The 19,472-nt window shown below is 43.2% G+C and overlaps 1 protein-coding gene across 2 annotated transcripts in view; it reads left to right on the top strand.

Annotated features, from left to right (window-relative positions):
- The window catches only part of DOCK11 (dedicator of cytokinesis 11), a 267,077-nt gene that overhangs the window by 55,806 nt on the left and 191,799 nt on the right, over positions 1–19,472 (top strand). For both annotated transcript variants that reach the window (XM_081043897.1, XM_081043896.1), the window contains exons 2-6: positions 7,568–7,684; positions 7,774–7,863; positions 8,224–8,306; positions 9,322–9,391; positions 10,105–10,200. In XM_081043897.1, the coding sequence (XP_080900023.1) occupies positions 7,568–7,684; positions 7,774–7,863; positions 8,224–8,306; positions 9,322–9,391; positions 10,105–10,200 (456 nt within the window). The remainder of the gene's footprint in view (positions 1–7,567; positions 7,685–7,773; positions 7,864–8,223; positions 8,307–9,321; positions 9,392–10,104; positions 10,201–19,472) is intronic.

Genomic DNA, 19,472 nt, shown 5'->3' with positions numbered 1-19,472 from the left:
TAGTTCTTCAGTTTATATAAGTAGCTAAATAGACAGGATAGGGAAGTAATATGGCATTTAAAGATTCCCTTCCTGTGCAAAAACTCTACAAGACAAAAATGCGTTTTATTTTTCCTCAGTGTTTCTATGTTAGATTTAAATACCTTTAAAATCTCATTTTGCTGATTCTTAGAGCAGTAAGTTGTTTCTAAATTAAAGCTGGGTCTGAAAATTAATTCTGAAAGCCTTAGCAATGACTTATAGCTCTCTCTTTGTGTGCTGCCATTTGGGCTTCGCAGGCATACATGTCAGATCAGTCTCCATGTATTATTCAGCTAGTTATCCCTCATGAATCACAAGAGCTTCTGGCTTTGTAGTTCTCATGGCTGTCTTCTGGGTTCTGTGGAGGATACTGAGATGAATTAGACAGGGTCACTTGACAATATCTTACTGTGTTTTTTTTTCGTGTGTGTGTGTGTGTGTGTGTGTGTGTGTAATTTGATTTTTTACCCACTTGAAATTGAATCTGCCAACTCCTTTTCCCAAAGTAAAAGACCTAATGTGCTAATTCCTACTCATTGATGACAAATGCTAAGGTGGAAGCAACAACTTAGAAATGCAAAACTCCTTGTGCAATTACAACAGGGTGATGAGAAGGCAAGATCTCACTTTGGTTGAAATGATAGCATAGTTTGAGGAAGCGTTAACAAATACCAAAGTGCAAAATCCATCCAAGGAAATGAAACATGGTAGGAGCAAGGGTGGGGAAATGTTTTGTTTTTGTTAAGTTCACTGTACATAGGTTTATGTATACCATGGTTAAGAGCACTGGCTCTGGAGTCCATCAAATCCATCAAATACACTGTGTGACACTGGACCTGCCTAAGTCTCAGTTTCCTCTTCTGTAAAATGGGCATAATAAAAAGCTCCCTTGCAGGGTTTTTGAAAGAATTAAATGAAATAATAGATATAAAAATGCTTAACTTGTTATATAGTAATGTTCAGTGTAAGTGGTAGAGAAAGTATGATTGCAGTCCTCCTAAGGAGACTAATAAGCAAGCTACCCACAAAGCAGTTCCGTGCTATATATGAATAAATGCCACAGTGGTCGGTGAAGACAGTGAGGACCATAGGTGAGAGAGGTTGGAGGTTGGGCTGTCAGAGGAATAGCAGAAGCCAAGGTACGGATTGGGGATAAGCGTGACCCAACAGTATCATGAAAAGTGTGATTTTTTCCTTAGTTAGATTTAAGACAGGTTAGTGTCTTGAATGCAGTTTGTAGGTGGGTTTTTGTGCCAAGATTTGGCCCGTAAAACATTCTTTATTAAAATATGTTCATGTCTATTTTGCCAAGTTGGATTGCGCTAATTAAAAAGATGGCCTTCTCTCCCCTAGCATCATCATCAGATTATATTAATTCAGAGGTGCTTCAGTACTTGGAGTTCCTAACTGGGAAAGAAGGAAAGAAATTAGTTGGTGAAGGTAATCACATGATTTAGAAAAGAAAGGGTCATAACCAAGTCAAATACTGTTCATTTGAACCTTATGAAAAAGGTCCTCAGTTATGGTTTGTTGTCAAGCTGTGTAGGGTCTTCCTCTAGAAATCTCCAGTCTGCAGTAGTGACATTTCTCACTTCTGTTAGTTACAGCACAACTTTTGCTGCTCCTCATCCTCACACACCACTCTTCAACCGTTACCTGGTCTCTGATCTTAACGGAGTTTTTCCACAAAAGAAGAAGACAAGATGAAATGATTGCGGACCACACATACCCATACAGGGAAATCCTTCTAATAAATGTGGATAGATGGGCTCACACACTTTAGCATGCAAAAACACTTGTTCACTTGCTTTGTTGGAACAAGATGTGGCTATCAGAGGTTATATCAGATGCAGGGCAGCCAAATGGGGTTTAATTTACAACAGCTTCAGTGATTAACTTAATGGCTTGGTGTGGGTTTATCTGCCTCCCCCACTAGAGTGAGCTTCTCAAGGGCAGGGTCTGGTTCTTTTTCATCTCGGCATTACCATGCTCTAGCAGAGAGCCTGGACCTTCGCAGGGACTTGATAAATGTGCCTTATACCAAACTCACTTTCTTTTCTGCCTTCCCAGAAATTGCATGCCCCCAGTGGCCATTTTGAGTGCAAAGTGTTATTTTAAGATGTTCTGTGGAGAAAGCACTTCAAACTCTGCTACAAATGCCTGAAACAAAAGGGGAGCTGAATGCCCAGGGCGTCTGAAGAAATTCCCAAGGGAGGGAGGTGGAGGAATGATGGGAAGGAGAGACTCATCGAGTAACCCTCTCTTTTTGGGTATGTTACTTCTCTCCTAAGAGTGTTATCTTCAGTAAGAATATGTTCAGATGCCATTGAAACAAGTAGTGTGACAGCAATATTGTGAAAATGAGCTTCTCACTCTTGGGTTAAATCATTCTCTTTCTTAAACCAGTTGTTGCCATGCTCCTTTTTGCACTGAAAATTAATTTGGAGAATGAGGTGGTGGTGTTGGTGTAGGGAGAGTTTTGGGATGACCCTGTGCCCCACTACCAAGCTTTCTGTCTGCCTCTGGTCTCCCTCCGATTGTGCTTCAGGAGGGATTGTGTGAAGTCTGTTCACTTTAGTCTTACAGAAGAGACATTCTTAGAATTCTTAAAGAGAACTCGTTTCCAAAGGAAAAGATTCACCGGTAAACTCATGACCTTTGGTCTGATATGTAAGCAGAAGTAACCCAGGCTGATTTCTTATTGACAGAGAAATATTTTGTGATTGTCATTGCGTTTTAAATGAAATTGAAATTACGTGGTTAAGTTTCTAATGATAGCATAAGTAGGCTTGCTAGTCATGCGTGCTTTTAAATACATAAGTGGTTGGATGGGTGAATATCTACATATTTCTTCTAGGATTGTCAGCTTGGTTTTATATTTGTACAGATACAGTTATGATAAAGGATCAGTCATCCTGTACAGGATGCACAGGAACCCCCACAAAATCCTAAGTCTAAGGATTTGATGCCGTTAGTGACTACTTAGGATTCTCGTTTCCGTCTCCTTGGACCAAGAAGCAGACTGTAATGAAATCTGTACTGATGTTTCCTGTTTCAATCTCTGTCCTTTTACTCTATGTTAAAAATCAGACAGTTATCTCAGTCTGTGGAATTGAGCATTTCTTCACAGTTTTAGGGTTTACACATGGAATCCCATTTAGATTTGGTCCTTAGCAGCCTGAGTAAGCCTGGAAGAGTGCACTATGCCCGAAACCATGGCATAAAGATGATGTTTTGTATTTTATTTTATTAGAGATTAGGAAAATACTGATTTATTTTATGGGGATGATGTAAGCTTACTGTTTCAGTAAATGTATTTCAATAAAGAGATTTGATTTGAGGAAAAAAATGAAGCGTATGATAATACAGAAGCTGTGCCAAAAATCTTGAATATTGCATGTGAAGAAGTCAAGTCTTGGAAACACTGATAAGAAAAGAAAAAGGATCAGCACTGGAAGACCTAGATTTGAATTCTGGTTCTGCTACTAAATATAGAGAGTTGATCTTAAGCCTTGAGCCAGTTTCTTCATGTATAAAGTTGAAATGACAGTATTTTCCTTGTATACTGGAAAGGTTTTAGTGTGAAATAGGTAGAATGTATATTGAAAGTTCAACAACAACAACAACAGAAAATTAATAATATGACTAGCAAGTTATGTCAAGAGACATTAAGAATCAATGAATGAGAACTTTTAAAGGCAAACCTTTTTAAAAAAATTTTCCTTCATGGTGAAAACTAAGTAGGCTCCAAATTTCAGTTGACAGTTTTCCTGTCACTACTTAGGAAGGGAAGTCTGAAACATATGCTTCCTTCAGTCCAGATTGTATAAATGTTTTTGCTTTTTACTTAACACTGCTACAGAACTGTATAGCAGTGCACAGTGGGACTTTGCTATTATTTGAGTGTTTATAAAGTACCATTAATTACAAGACAGTTTTCTTGATTATGAAAAAGCACCTTTCAGGCTAGTCAGTGCACAAACTAGCAGGAAGAGAAAATTACAGACCTGAGATATGACCCTTTTTGTTTGTGATAGAAGCTTTATTTAGAGTATAAGTCTAATAATAAAAGATAGATAGGAAGGTTAGATAAGGGATATGTTCTAGACTGCAGGACAGAGCCACCATTAAATCATGATAATTCAAAAAGTCAAAGATTTCCTTGTCTCTAATGCCAACAGAATTACAAGAATCCTACTGGAAGGGAAATGTAGGGTGCAATTTTTTGGGACTGACTCCTCTCCCACTTCTAGTTTAAATTGTGCTTATTTATTTATTTATTTTTAATTGAAGTTTATTGGGGTGGCAATTGTTAGTAAAGTTACATAGGTTTCAGGTCTACAATTCTGTAATACGTCATCTATATATCTCATTGTGTGTTCACCCAGAGTCAGTTCTCCTTCCATCACCATATGTTTGAATTGTACTTTTATTGCCTGCGATGGGGTGGAGAAATAAATGGGCATTGGAGGCAGGGGTGCGATAGGCTAGCGGCTCGGGCCTAGATCATCCATTAGGGGAAGCTTTGTGAGACCCAGAAAAGCCACCCCAACCTTTTCTGTAAATGAGTTACTCCTGACAAATGAAGTAGGAATGAAGACCTAGAATGCTTAGTTTTTTCAGTTTAAAATGAAAAGTGAAACCTTGTTTTACATAACATGAATATATGGCCTTCAAAACACATGGGGAGCTGTGAGTTTCATTTTTAGAGGGTATATACTGTGCATTTAAATAAGTGATTCATTTTGATATATGCTTTTCCATATTAATTTGTCAACTACATTACAAAGATGAAGGAGCATTCTTTTTCTTTCTCAAAGTTACTTGGAGCAGGTGCTTGTGAAATTATTGTACAGAGAGGTTAATAGATGCTAATTCAACAGGTTAAACATTGAAATTTGAGGACTGTTTTGCAATCTGTATTGGGGGGATGGTTGGCAACAACGGCAAGACTTTGGAATTATTTTCAGTGCCTAAAGCTTGCCTATTTAGATGGGGCTTAATTCATTTAACTACTCTGAGAAATTGATCACAGACTTTGAGTGTTAGAGCTGGAAGCTGCAGTCACAGTTTCCTTTGACTTGGGTCCATGAGAACATGTTACATATGGGAAAAGGGGGTCCAATTTTCTTATCAGAAAATCTCTGAGTTCCCCAAATAGGATTTCATTTTCCTATTTTGACTCATTTTGCACAAGTATTCACAAACACGATGGGGATGATCTGCTTGATTTGATCTCATGGTTTCACAAATCCAAATTTAGGACTTGAAATGAAGTATATCTTTGTTAGGATATTTCCCCCCGGCTTTATTGAGGTATAATTGAAAAATAAAAGTGTATATATTTAAAGTGTACAGTGTGATGATTTAATATATGTATGGGTTGCAAATTGATTACCACAATCAAGTTGCTTAACACATCTATCACCTCACATAGTTACCTTTTTTGTGTGTGCAGTGACAGCTTTTAAGGTCTACTCTTTTAGCAGCTTTCAAGTACACAAAACAGTGTTGTTAATTCTAGTCACAATGCTGTACATTGGATCCTCAGAATTTACTCATAACCGAAAGTCTTTGATCAACATCTCCCCATTTTCCTCCATTCTTCTGCCCTTGGCAGCCATCATTCTACTTTTTTGTAGATTTCATGTATCAGTGAGCTCATACAGTATTTGTCTTTGTCTGGCTTATTTTACTTAGCATGATGCCCTCCTGATTTATCCATGTTGTCACACATGACAAAATTTTCTTCTTTCTCATGGCTGAATAATATTTCATTATATATAGAAAACACATTTTTCTTTATCCATTCACCTGTAGATGGTCACTTAAGTTGTTTCTATATCATGATTGTTTCTGTATCTTAGGTTGTTTCTATATCTTGGGTTGTTTCTATATTTTGAATAGTGCTGCAGTGAACATGTGAGTGCAAATATCTCTTCGAGAAAGTGATTTTGTTTCCTTTAAATATATGCCCAGAAGTGGGATTGCTACGTGGGATTGCTATGTGATATGGTAGTTTTATTTTTAATTTTTAGAGAAATCTCCATACTATTTTTGTGTGGATCTTTTAGATCTGATGAACATTGATTCTTATTGGTCATGTGGTTTACTCTAATTTTTCTAAGTAACCTGATGGAGGAAGATCTGAGATGCCCTTCAGATATGGACCTGCACTATCACTGTGACATATTGGGAACCGTGTATTGTAAAAACCATCCTCAAAGGATTATGTGGATATAGTGTACTGGAGACTACCTCAAATACTGTGTACAGGAATATTAATGTAACCCCTATTCCATTATGATACTAAGTTTTAATGTATCTTAAATTCATCCATTGTGATAAGTTTTAATATATCTAAAATTCAAGTTTTCTTTCTACAGTTTTTATTATAAATTTTTTAAGAAAAAAGAGTGTAGTTTGATTTAAGTAAAATGTTATTATTAGAAATCACACACACACACAGTTTATTCAACAATTAATGAATGTTTTAGGTGCTGGGGTTAGAGCAGTGAACTAATAAAGGAAAATCCCTGCCCTTAGTTAGACAGAGAGGTGAAATAGATGGCATATCAGATCATGGTTAAGTTTAGTGAGGGAAAAGATGATAGGAAGGTAGGTGATGGTACCTTATCCCAAGTTCTGTATCTTCAACATTAGTATATTCTTGTATTTCTGAGGGGAGGAAAAGCTGCATGAGCTAGAAACAACAGAACTTTTGTAGTCATAGACCCAGGTTTGAATTCCAGCTTTGAAGGTGGTCAAGTTACTTAACCTGAATTGAGTCCAGGATTTCCTCATCTGTAAAATGAGGACAAAGACTAAACTCATTTCATAGAGTTGCTATGAGTATTACATGAACAAATGTAGAGAAAGCACTCGGCATGGTGCTTGGCATATAGGAAGCGCTCAGTAAACACTATTACTCTTATTAATAAATCATATCCTAGATTTTTCAGAGTCACTGACTCAGCTCTTTATAACTTTAGCCTGTCAGTGGTCAGGTCTCCTGGAAGTCCAACAGAGATCCACTGACTTTGCCACCTGGATCCTCACCCTTTTATGCCCTGACCACTGGATCAAACATCTCCAGTATGCCATACGGGTGCTGGCCCCCACTGTGCTGGACCTTGATACATGCGTTGGACAGCATGCCTGGTACAGAGGAGGCCTATGAATGTTGATACTTTCTCCCGTTCAGTTACCCAGTGAACAGCATATGCGCAGTCAGTATCAACTGACAGGCTTCCAATATGCCACTTTTTGCTTTACCTTAAATTCAGTATATTTTTGGAAGGCACATGGATAAGCGGAGTTCAGTGTCTTTCACCAGAACTCTTGTCTTTAGCAGAGAAGTCTGTGCATGTACGTATGTGTTTGATGTGTGTATCTAGTTATGGGGAGTATTTCTTTTGTTAAATGTGTCTCCATTAAGTGCTTATTATCATCTGTAATCCCTTCTTTTGTGAAATAATGTCTTTAGCACGTGCAGAGACTCTTGGGCGTTAGCCCACATTAACTTTTCTTTTTGTCTCTTATTAAGGAGAAAACCAAAGTCGTCGAGCCCTTGGATTATGAGAATGTCATCAGCCAAAGAAAAACCCAGATTTACAGTGACCCCCTGAGAGACCTGCTTATGTTTCCAATGGAAGATATATCCGTGAGTTCACAAGAACTTTTTAAAAGAAAAAAAAAACCCCTGCATTTGCCAAGCCAATTCTTACAGCAAGAATGCTCCTTGTCTTGTAGATCTCGGTGATAAGTCGTCAGCGCAGAACAGTGCAGTCCACTGTGCCAGAAGACGCTGAGAAGAGGGCCCAGAGTTTGTTTGTCAAAGAGGTAAGAGGCTCAAAGTCCACAGAGGAATATTCATCATATATCTAAACTATTCTTCCTTTACTGTAAATGGAAAATAACAATTGCTGTATCTTAACTGACCTACGTAACAAGTGTCTATGATGTGATACAGAGGATGCAGCTTGAGCACTTTCACAGGCATAGCGTGTGTTCTCAGTCCTTTTCTTTTGGATTTGAGGACGGTCTGCACTCGGAGTCAGTACTTCAGTGCTGCTATTTGGTTTAGGGAGACACAGTTAATCCCCAGAGGAAGATCCCAGTACCAACATTTCCCAAATGGTTAAAAAGTGGATATATGTGTACTTTTCTATGTATCAAACTATGATTCCTCTTTTCTTTCAGTGTATTAAAACCTATAGCACAGATTGGCATGTGATAAATTACAAGTATGAAGATTTCTCTGGGGACTTTCGAATGTTGCCATGGTAAGTTCAGAATTCACGGGAAACCTTCAAAAGGAGAATTGAGAAACATTTTGGGTTTTTTTTTAACCACTTGTGAAACTTGTTAGTTATAATTTATGGTAAAGCAAAACCTAAACCAACCAGCATATTTCATAAATGCAGTATTTTGGGTAATTGAATATGTTTTAACTTTGCTCGCTGAAACTTTTTCCAAAATGCGTGAGTTCACTTTTTGGCTTTGGTGTATCTATATTGATATATAAAATCATCTTTATTTGATTCTGGATAACATAGGGAGCGTTTCCCAGTGGTGTCAATCAGAAAGCTATTTGGCTCAATTTGATCACTCCAGACAGCTTTTGACAAAAGGGCATCTCTTTCAGTTGAGTTGAAGAACTGCTGCGAGCACACTAGCCCAGGAGCCAGACTGTCAGGGTTCAGATCTTATTTCTACCACATACTACCTAGATGACATTGGGCCAGTCACTCAAATTGTTTGAGCCCTCCCTTTTCTCCCTTTTCTTGTCTGTAATGCTACCAGCCTCAAAGGATAGCACATGGAAAATGCTGTGGAGAAATAAGACTTTGTGCAGGCTTTTGTAGTTTTCAAAGCACTTTCACAGAGGAGAAAACTGTCTTAAAAATGTCCTTTAAAACTGAATCCTAAGATGATCAGCCCAAGGTCATACAGCAAACAGATGGATGAGCCAGAATTACACTATGTTGCTTTTTGACCTGGTATAAGTTAAGGTTCTGCCACCACTAACAGCTCTGGCGCACATCCTTTGGCAATTTCTGCCCTCCCCTGACAAAGTATCTGGGCTTAGTTATGTCTTTGCTACTGGCTGCACATGTGGGAGTTTTTATATAAAAAGTAATATAAGTTTAGTCAGTGGGGAGAATCTGAGTTTGGAAGGGAGCAAAGAATTTTTCCTCCTCATGTCTTGGCATTTTCTTGGTTGTGAAAGAAAGAAGTCTACTCATCTTGTTTTGTTTGTTCTGTTCAGTGTCTAAGACAATTCTCTTGAATTTTCAGCAAATCTCTGAGACCAGAAAAGATTCCCAATCATGTATTTGAAATTGATGAGGACTGTGAGAAAGATGAGGTAAAGATGGGGGAGACTATACTGCTTTTTTCAAAATCACTTCTGCTGTGAGAAATTTCCTTGAGAAAAGATGAGGGAAAGAAATGTTTTTGAATGATCTGTGGCCATCTTTCAAACTAATGAGTGTGTTTCAAAATTAAATATATGTGTATATACATATATATATATATATACACACACACATATATATATATATATATATATACACACACATATATATATATATATATATATATATGTATATATATAGTTGTATTTCCAAATGGAATTGAGAAAAAAATCAAGTGAAATGGGCTGTGATTTTTATATAAACGTATTTTCCCACCTGTGGGACATGCTTGAGGAGTTGCTTTTCCCGCAGTAGGCGTGTGGTGTGGTGATTCATCTGGACTCTCCTGCCTCATAGATCCCTAATTGGACAGATGGCCTGGATGTAACATTTTTGAGATGCAGTTTGCCTGTTTACATAATGCAGAAGACTTTCCCAGAAAATGGGTCATATATTTCAGTAAATATCGAGTGCTTACTGTTTGTGCAGCAAAAAGCCTGTCATTCTATAGTCAAAAATTTCAAGTTTAATCAGGCATCTTCATGGAGGGGAAGGGAACTTTATGCTTTAATTAGAAAATGGGGTGGGGCCTAGTTCGAGTCCCACCAAATATTTAATTAGATGGCTGGCTGCTGTTTCACTGATGGTTTTTGCTTTATTTCAGGATTCATCTTCTTTATGTTCTCAGAAGGGTGGTGTGATAAAACAGGGCTGGTTGCATAAAGCAAATGTAAATAGCACCATCACAGTTACCATGAAGGTAAGAAGTAGTTATGTTGTTTCATCATTTTAAGGATAGTCTCATGAGTAGCCTGTCTAGAAACATGTCTTCTAAAAAACTGTAGATGAGTCCTAACAAAAACAAAAACAAAAACAAAAAACAAAAAACAAAAAACCAAAACTTTAATGAGAGGATTCTCACAGATGTGTGGAACTTTAAAAATCTGAAACCTCAGGATGAATTTAGAAGTGCAACTTTTTAAAGAAATGTAATTTTTATCTTCTGAATCAATGAATTTAAAAAGGAAGCTGTCAGTTGAATGAATAAAAGAGCTTTGAAAGAAAAGGGCACCAAAGGTTCCTATGTGGAAATGAATGCAATGACTAGAAGGATAGCATAATCCATTTGTCTAGCAAAAATTAATTAGAGCTTATTACATGCTGGTCTCTGTGGAGAAAAAAATGGTTATGTAAGATGTAGTCCCAGTCCTTCCATAGCCTCTAGACTGGATAAGAAACATGGCAGATTAACTACTATATAAAGCAGTATGTTAATCCTATCAGAACTAGAGAGCTTTGTAGTTTGGCCAGAATAGTGAGTTTGTGTAAGGGGTTTGTGCCAGACAAAGGTAGAAACAGAGAGATAAAGTTATACAGAGCTTTGAATACCTCAGACATGAGGTTGGCTTTGTTTGGGAAGCTGTGAAGAGCTATTAAAATTGGAAGTAAGACTAACAAGCTACTTGAAGATTCTGAGCAGAGAAACAAATGATTCCCTGATACCAAATATAACCGTTCTTTCAGATATTCAATGTAAGATCATGTGGTTTGCTGAGGGTGATTCACACTTCCATTACATTTTGAAGGTCATTCTATCTTTCACATTGCCTGCAAGCAGAAACCATGGGTGTCTACCAAAGGAAGACTCAAATTTTATCTTAATTTAATATTTTGCCTGCTGCTTTCCGTTTAGTGGTCATGTCCTAGTCTCACTTTCATTTTCAAGCTCTGAAAATAACGAATCCAACTTGTAGGATGATTATTGTGTGTCTCCTGTACCTAATCAAGGACCTCCACACATGGTGATGATAAGAGAATCCATTTGTTGAGGACTTAATAAGTGCCAGGCATCATACTGTATGCTTGATATTCTATGTCTCATTTGATCCTCATGGCAGCCCCATGTTAAAGGTACTGTATTATTCTTAGTTAATAGATGTGGAAAGTGAGGGACAAAGAAATTCAGTGATTAATCCCAGGTACGACAGCTCCAAGTTTTCAGAGGTGGGATTTGAACCTAGGCAGGCTGATGCCTGACCTATGTTCTTCACCAGCACACCATTGGTGCTCACTAGCTGAGGGAGTGAGACTCAAATCTTTATTATATCTCCTATCAGAGTTGTCAGGTTCAGAAATGCGTGTGAGAGGGTTGTAATTCTGTGCAGGTTGTCATAAAATGGTTCTGTAGTTTTTTTACTGCACTCCCTTCCCCTAATGTTCTCAAAATATTTAGGTGTTTTATCCATACCTGAACTTTAGCCCAACATTAAGTAAATATAATGTATGGAAATCTGGATTCATAAAATAAGACATTATGGAATTAATATCTGTACAAAACAATTCACCACAGGATTCCTTTCAATGGTGAGTTATTCTTATGCCTATAAATTATAATTTGCTATACATGTAACTTTTGTGGGAGCTCATATATTGAAAATCAAAATACAGTTGCCTATAAAAAGTGCATGCTTTAAATTTTCTTTCATAATTTGTTAAATACAGACTGGTTGATGTGGTAGGCAGAATACTGTGTTTCCCTGAAAGTAAGACCTTGCTGGACCATCAGCTCAAATCCATCTTTTGGAGCAAAAATTAATATAAGATCTGGTCTTATTTTAATATAAGACTGGGTATAATGTAATATAATATAATATCATATCATATCATATCATACTGGGTCTTTATTAATTTTTGCTCCAAAAGACACATTAGAGCTAATGGTCTGGCTAGGAATTATTTTTGGGGAAACACAGGAATAACCTCTCCCCCAAAGATGTCCATGTCCTAATCCCTGGAACCTATAAATGTTCCCTTACAAGACAAAGGGGAGTTAAAATTGCTAATCAGCGGATAGGGAGATTAACCTGGATTATCCAGGTGTGCCCAGTATAGTCACAAAGGTCCTTACAAGTGGAAGAGGGAGGCTGAAGAGAGTTACGGAAAGAGAAGGGAGGACAGAAGCAGGGTCGGAGAGAGGTGCTATGTTGCTGGTGTTGACAGTGGAGGAAGAAGCCATGGGCTGAGAAATGTGGACAACCTCTGGAAGCTGGAAAAGGCCAGAAAATGGATTTTTCCCTAGAGCCACCAAAAGGGAATACAGCTGTGGGGATGGAGCCAGGAGTGCAGTTTCCAGGCTCTCGGCCTCACGCTAAAGCTGCTGGCTCAGGTAGTAAATGGCCATCAGCTGTGATTGGATGGCCATCAGCTGTGGCTAGTCGGCCGTCAGCTGTAACCAGTGAGCCATTGGCCACTAATATAACTGCTGTGGCTACGCTAGCAGCAAATGGGGGCCAGCAAGAAGATGGTGACTGGCAAGCGCAGATTGCAGTTAGTATGGCAGAGTGCAGTTAGCAAGGGGTTGGTTGGTTGGCAGAGAAGCAGACGGCAGGTTGCGGATCGTGTGGCTCCTGCTTCCTGTGTCTCCAACCCAGCTGCCAGCGAGACTATAGTGGTATGACTCCCCTATCTATGGCTCAGTGGGTGTTTCTTTTTGGCCTCACCATGTCCTGAGTTCTTATGTGGGGAGCGGGACCAGAGACCCCACATGACACCTTGCATGACAAATGGCGCAGCGAGCAGGGTACGGTGCTGGCTAAAGCTCTCCAAAGGGTGGTGGAGCAGTCTGTGCGTATGCACACTCAGTCTCAGGAAGACTTTTAAGGTCTAGAATCGACCACCCCTCAATTGGACAGAGGACACACGCGATAATGCAAGTCACACAGCGAGGTTTATTTCCAGCTAGCTGGGGTCCGAGTATCTGCCCGACACAGCGGGTTTCAACAAGGACCCCGAGCACTCAAAGCCAAGGGTTTATATAGCATTTTTAAAGCATCCAGTAATTTTCCATAGCTTCAAAGAGTATACATATCATGAGCTTGTACAACATTCTGGGGGTTTGACAAGATAAGCTAGCTTGTACCCCATCCAGTCGGCAGTTAACAAGATAAGCTCTTTTCAAACAGGACATCTGGTCCACACCCTGTTAAGGTCATTCAGAAAATGGCTTCCTTTCTTATGCTAACCTACTCTTACATTCCCCCCTTTTGTTGTTTATAATGAGGAATCTTGCTCATGCACAGGCGGATCATAGAGGCCCTCAGGGGCAGGCAATCTCTCATACTGTTGTCTTAGGACCATGAACTGGACGGTATTAATACGATCTTTCACAAAATTAATAAGCTTGTTTAAAATGCAAGGGCCAAAGGTTAAAATAAGCACAAGCAAAACAAACGGGCCAACCAAGGTAGAAACTAGGGTGGTGAACCAGGGGGACCTATTAAACCAAACCTCAAACCAGTTCTCCTGAGCTTCCCTCTCCCATTTTCTCTTGGCTAACCCTTCTCTCACCTTTGTTATGGATTCTTTTACTATACTAGTATGGTCAGCATAAAAGCAGCACTCTTTTCCTAACACGACATACAGTTCCCCTTGTTAACAAAGGCAAATTTGAGGGAGTTAGGTCGTGATACCGACCATTTCTAATCTCCGTCATTAGAGGTGACACAGTCCCATTTTTTACAGAAAGAATATTGGACCCCCCCACAATGTCGGCCCTTAGAATGTTCTGGACAGGCATAAAATCCATAGCTACAGGCTAAATTGGGTGCCGTGGACCTGTATTCAGGGTTGATATCTCTGGAGCAGAAGTATAGGTCTGGCCACCCCGTGGACAGTGGGGCCACGTGGGTGGTTTCGCTGAGAGTTGCACCAGTCTCTCCACCGGTCAGGATCCATGTCTGTTTATAAGGCCGATGGGCATTGGTCTCCGAGCCCCCAAATGTTATGGTCCCCGTGCGGCTCCTTATCCAGATGTTGAACAGAGTCAGGGCTAGCAGCCACTTCATCGTTGAGTGAGGCGCTTCCCCGAGGTTGGGAGAGCTGCAGCTTCAGAGGGTTATCAGGGTGTCGCCGCACGGTCCACTCCCCAGCTTGTGTCTGCTCCAGCTGATCGGCTCGGCGCACGTGAAAGTGATGGACCCAAGGCCCGATGCCGTCAACCTTCAAGGCAGTGGGAGTAACCAGAAGAACCATATAAGGACCTTTCCACCTTTCCTCCAGGGTCCTGGACCTGTGTCTCCTCACCCATACCCAATCCCCTGGAACGATGCCATGTTCCGGGTCCGGTGCGTCCTTGGTCTCATACAGGGAACGCACTAGGGGCCATATCTCATACTGGACCTCCTGCAGGGCCCTCAAACTGGCCAGATAATTTGGGGCCACATTGGGGTCATGATCTGGTAGAGTACGAACAATAATGGGTGGTGGTGCCCCATACAGAATTTCAAAGGGTGTCAATCCATGTACATATGGTGAGTTCCGAACCCGGAAGATGGCATAGGGTAAGAGGGTCACCCTGTCCCCGCCAGTCTCGATGGCCAATTTAGACAAAGTCTCCTTTAGGGTCCGATTCATTCTCTCTACCTGCCCTGAGCTCTGGGGATTATATTCACAATGTAACTTCCAATTGGTCCCCATCTCTCGGGCCAGTCCCTGTAGGACTTTACTGATGAAAGCTGGGCCGTTATCAGAACCCAAAACCTCGGGGATCCCGTATCTGGGAATAATTTCCTCTAGCAAGGCCTTAGCAACAACGTGGCCAGTCTCCCGTTTCGTGGGGAAGGCTTCCACCCAGCCTGAAAATGTGTCAACCATTACTAGCAAGTACTTATTCCCATACCTCCCAGGCTTTACCTCAGTAAAATCCACCTCCCAACTCCGTCCCGGCGCTCTCCCCCGTACCCTTGTACCTGTATGTAGGGGTCCCTTCCTACTGAGTTTCATAGCCTGGCACCCAACGCACTGATCCACGATCTTCTGGATCTGAGCTGTTTGTCGGGGGAACTGGAGACGGGCAGACTCGAGAATCATCAGCAACTTCTTTTTTCCTAAGTGGGTGGCTTGGTGCAGGTTGGAAAGGAGAAACAATCCTAGTTTTGCCGGCAGTATCAATCTTCCCTCTGCATCCCGACACCACCCATGCTGATCAGGCTCTGGGCGTTGGTGATTCCGAATCCATTGCAGGTCTTCCGGAGTGTAGTCAGGTCGCGGGGGCAGGCGCGGGAGATCGGGTGCAGGCAGGGTGAGTGCCAAAGCTGATGAAGCTACTACTGCTGTCTTGCCAGCTTTATCCGCCCGCCGGTTTCCTTCAGTCTCCGGGGTCCAGGCAGACTGGTGCCCAGGGACGTGGACAATTGCAACTGTCTGGGGCTTTTGCACAGCCGCCAGCAGTCTCTGTACCTCTGGGAGATTGCGCAGAACCTTTCCTTCCGCTGTAACAAAGCCTCTCTCCCGGTAGATAGCGCCGTGCACATGGACAGTGCCAAAAGCGTAGCGGCTATCGGTATAGACAGTCACTCGTCTCCCCTCGCCCGTTCTAGCGCCTCCGCCAGCGCGATCAGTTCGGCCTTGTGGGAGGAGGTCCCCGGGGGAAGCGAGGCGCTCCAAATGATGTTCCCGCCTTGGTCTACTACTGCCGCGCCCGCCCTCCGCACCCCGTCCATAATGAAGCTGCTTCCATCAGACCATACCAACTCACTGTTAGGAAGGGCAGCGTCCTGGAGGTTGGGGCGCACCTGGGTGACTTCTGCTATGATCTTCTGGCAATCATGCAGGGGGGCTTCCAGATCCGGGGTCAGCAGCAGGGTGGCTGGATTCACAGCGGTAGGTTTGGCGAAGATGATCCGGGGTGCATCTAGCAGGAGTCCTTGGTAATGGGTAAGGTGGGCATTGGCCATCCACCTACCAGGGGGATACTTCAGGACCCCCTCGATCGCATGGGGGGTCACCACCTTCAGATGTTGCCCGAAGGTGAGTTTATCTGCATATTTGAGCCTTCTTTGCACTGGCCCGATAGCCCAACCGCCCCAGCTCCTGGAGGAGGTCTCCAGTGGCCCGTCGGCATTCGGCTTCAGAGGGGGCCGCCAGAAGCAAATCGTCTACATACTGCAGGAGCGTAACTGAATCATGGCTCCGGCAAAACGAGTCCAAATCCTGATTCAGGGCTTCATTAAACAGAGTAGGAGAGTTTTTGAAGCCTTGTGGTAGTCTAGTCCAGGTCAACTGCCTGGGGGTTCCCGTACTGCCATCATGTCATTCGAAGGCAAAATGTGTTGGCTGCTGGGTGCTAGGGCTATGCTAAAAAATGCATCCTTTAGGTCTAGGGTGATATACCAAACGTGTGAAGGGGGCAAGCGACTTAACAAGGTATAAGGGTTGGGGACCGTGGGGTGGATGTCTTCGACCCTCTTATTCACTTCCCTCAAGTCCTGGACTGGCCTATAATCTTTCCCCCTGGTTTTTTAACGGGGAGAAGTGGGGTGTTCCAGGCAGAGTGGCAGGGTTTCAGTATCCCAGCTTCTAGTAGGTGGTTGATGTGTGGGGCAATCCCTTTCCGCACCTCGGTGGACATGGGGTACTGGCGGACCCGGATAGGCTGGGCCGAGGCTTTGAGTTCGACCACCACCGGTGCTCGGCGGGCCGCCCAACCCACACCCGCTATCTCCGCCCACGCTTGAGGGTATGTTCTAAGCCAATAAACCATGTCACGAGGCCACTCTGTAGAGGGAGGGTTGTAGGAGTTTTCCTGCAGGGTGAACAGGCGATGTTCATCTGCAAGAGACAGGGTTAAAACATGGAGGGGCTGTCCCTGGCCATCCATTACCTTGATGCCATCCGGCTCAAAGTGGATCTGGGCCCTGATCTTAGTCAGGAGATCGCGCCCCAACAAAGGGGCAGGGCATCCAGGGATAACCAGGAAGGAGTGGGTTACTTGGTGGTGTCCTAAGTCCACCTGGCGCCTACTGGTCCACCGATAAGCCTTGGACCCAGTCGCTCCCTGCACCAGAGTGGTTTTCTGAGATAAGGGCTCCGTAGACTTATTCAAAACTGAGTACTGGGCTCCTGTGTCCACCATGAATCCTACTGGCTTCCCCTCCACATACACAGTTACCCAAGACTCAGGGAGGGGATGCGAGTCCTGTCCCTCCTAGTCACTGTCCATTCCTGCCAGCAGAACCCGAGCCTCCTGCCTGGTCTGGCCCTGGCGCTTGGGGCACTCCCTCTTCCAATGTCCATATTCTTTGCAGTTTGCACACTGTCCCCTATCTAGTCTGGGCCGCGGTCTCCGAGGTCGGGCTGGTCCGGCTGGACTTGGTCCCGCCCTGGCTGTGCCCTGCACGCCTGCCAGCAAGATCTTGGCCATCTCCTTCTGCTGCCTCCTGTTTTCCCTACTCTGATGCACTCTGTCTTTCCTCTCTTTCTTCGGGAGTCTCTCGAGTGTTGAAGACTCTCTTCACTACTTTCATTAAATCCCGAATGGTCATCTCTCCCAGTCCCTCCTGCTTATACAACTTTGTCCTAATATCTGGCGCAGCCTGGTTTATAAAGGACATAATTACGGCTGACTGATTCTCCTCTGCTAGGGCGTCCAACGGGGTGTACTGTCTATAAGCATCATAGAGGCGTTCTAAAAACACGGCCGGGCTTTCATTTTCCCCTTGCATCACAGCTTTTACTTTAGGCAAATTGGTGGGGCGGCGTGCCACCACTCGGAGACCTGCCATAAGACTCTGGCGGTAGACTCGGAGACGCTCCCTACCTTCTGTGTTCCCAAAGTCCCAATCCAGTCTATTCAAGGGAAAGTGCTCGTCGATCAGGTTCGGCAAGGTTGTTGGCCGCCCGTTGTCACCAGGGACATTCTTTCTGGCCTCAGTGAGGATCTGCTCACGCTCCTTTCTTCACTTCCACACCATAATTACGAGCCTTCGAGCGGATTTCAGGAAAGTGCTTCAGGAGCAGGGTCTTAGGTGTTACCTGAGCCTGTCCCATAATTATCACAAAGAGAAACCAAGAAAAGACGAAAGACACAATGCCAGCAAATACACAACTTCGCACAGGACTTTTCAACACCCACTCGCCAGTCAACCACACCACATTCACAGGTGCCGTTTCAATCACACCAGTCACACCACACTCGGGATCCTTACCCAGGGCCCGACCAAACGGCGTCCACTGCGGACGTCGCTGGGCCACCTTCTCGTCGGGGACGTCTCCCACGACTTCCAGTAATGGGGCCTCCAGGGTTGTAATCCTCTCCTTCCTTCCCATGAGAATTCTCAATTGGGACCGGTCAGAGACCTGTTTCAGTCTCTCCGGTCGAGGCCTCCCCTAATTGGGACCGGGCAGAGACCTGTTTCAGTCTCTGGTCGAGGACCTGTTTCAGTCCTCTCCTCTTGGAGGTGGCCAAACCTCCTACTGCGGTTCCTATGTAAACCTCGGTATCGGGAGTCGTCTGTTCCCTTGGGATCCCGGACGAGCCCGCAAATGTTAAGGTCTAGAATCGACCACCCCTCAATTGGACAGAGGATACACGTGATAATGCAAGTCACGCAGCGAGGTTTATTTCCAGCTAGCTGGGGTCCGAGTATCTGCCCGACACAGCGGGTTTCAACAAGGACCCCAAGCACTCAAAGCCAAGGGTTTATATAGCATTTTTAAAGCATCCAGTAATTTTCCATAGCTTCAAAGAGTATACATATCATGGGCTTGTACCACATTCTGGGGGTTTGACAAGATAAGCTAGCTTGTACCCCACCCAGTTGGCAGTTAACAAGATAAGCTCTTTTCAAACAGGACATCTGGTCCACACCCTGTTAAGGTCGTTCAGAAAATGGCTTCCTTTTTTATGCTAACCTACTCTTACAAGACCAGGAGGAGCAGCTACTGGAGAGCTGGACCCCCGTGAAGGGGTGGAAAGACGTGGACGGTTCTCTGACCAGCATAGGTCGAAGAAAGCAAAGGTTATTGCTGCCCTGTGGGCTGGGAAGTGCTTCCTGAGGCCCTGACCCCCAGGTTGAGGAGGACTTGGAGCCCTCGCCCTGCGGAGGGGGCACAGATTGTGAGGCTCACAGCCCTGGCGAATGACTGTGGACTATGGGGAATGGGCTCCATCCCTAATTTAATGGACTGCTTGGCTGTTTGCTTGGGAACGCATCACCATGTAGTGGAATGGCAGATGTTTGCTTTTGTGTCTTG

This window comes from Rhinolophus hipposideros (genome assembly GCF_964194185.1).
Source record: "Rhinolophus hipposideros genome assembly, chromosome: X".
Lineage (NCBI taxonomy): Eukaryota > Metazoa > Chordata > Mammalia > Chiroptera > Rhinolophidae > Rhinolophus > Rhinolophus hipposideros.
Note: the sequence above shows the minus strand (reverse complement) of the source record. Positions and strands in the feature narration are given on the sequence as shown.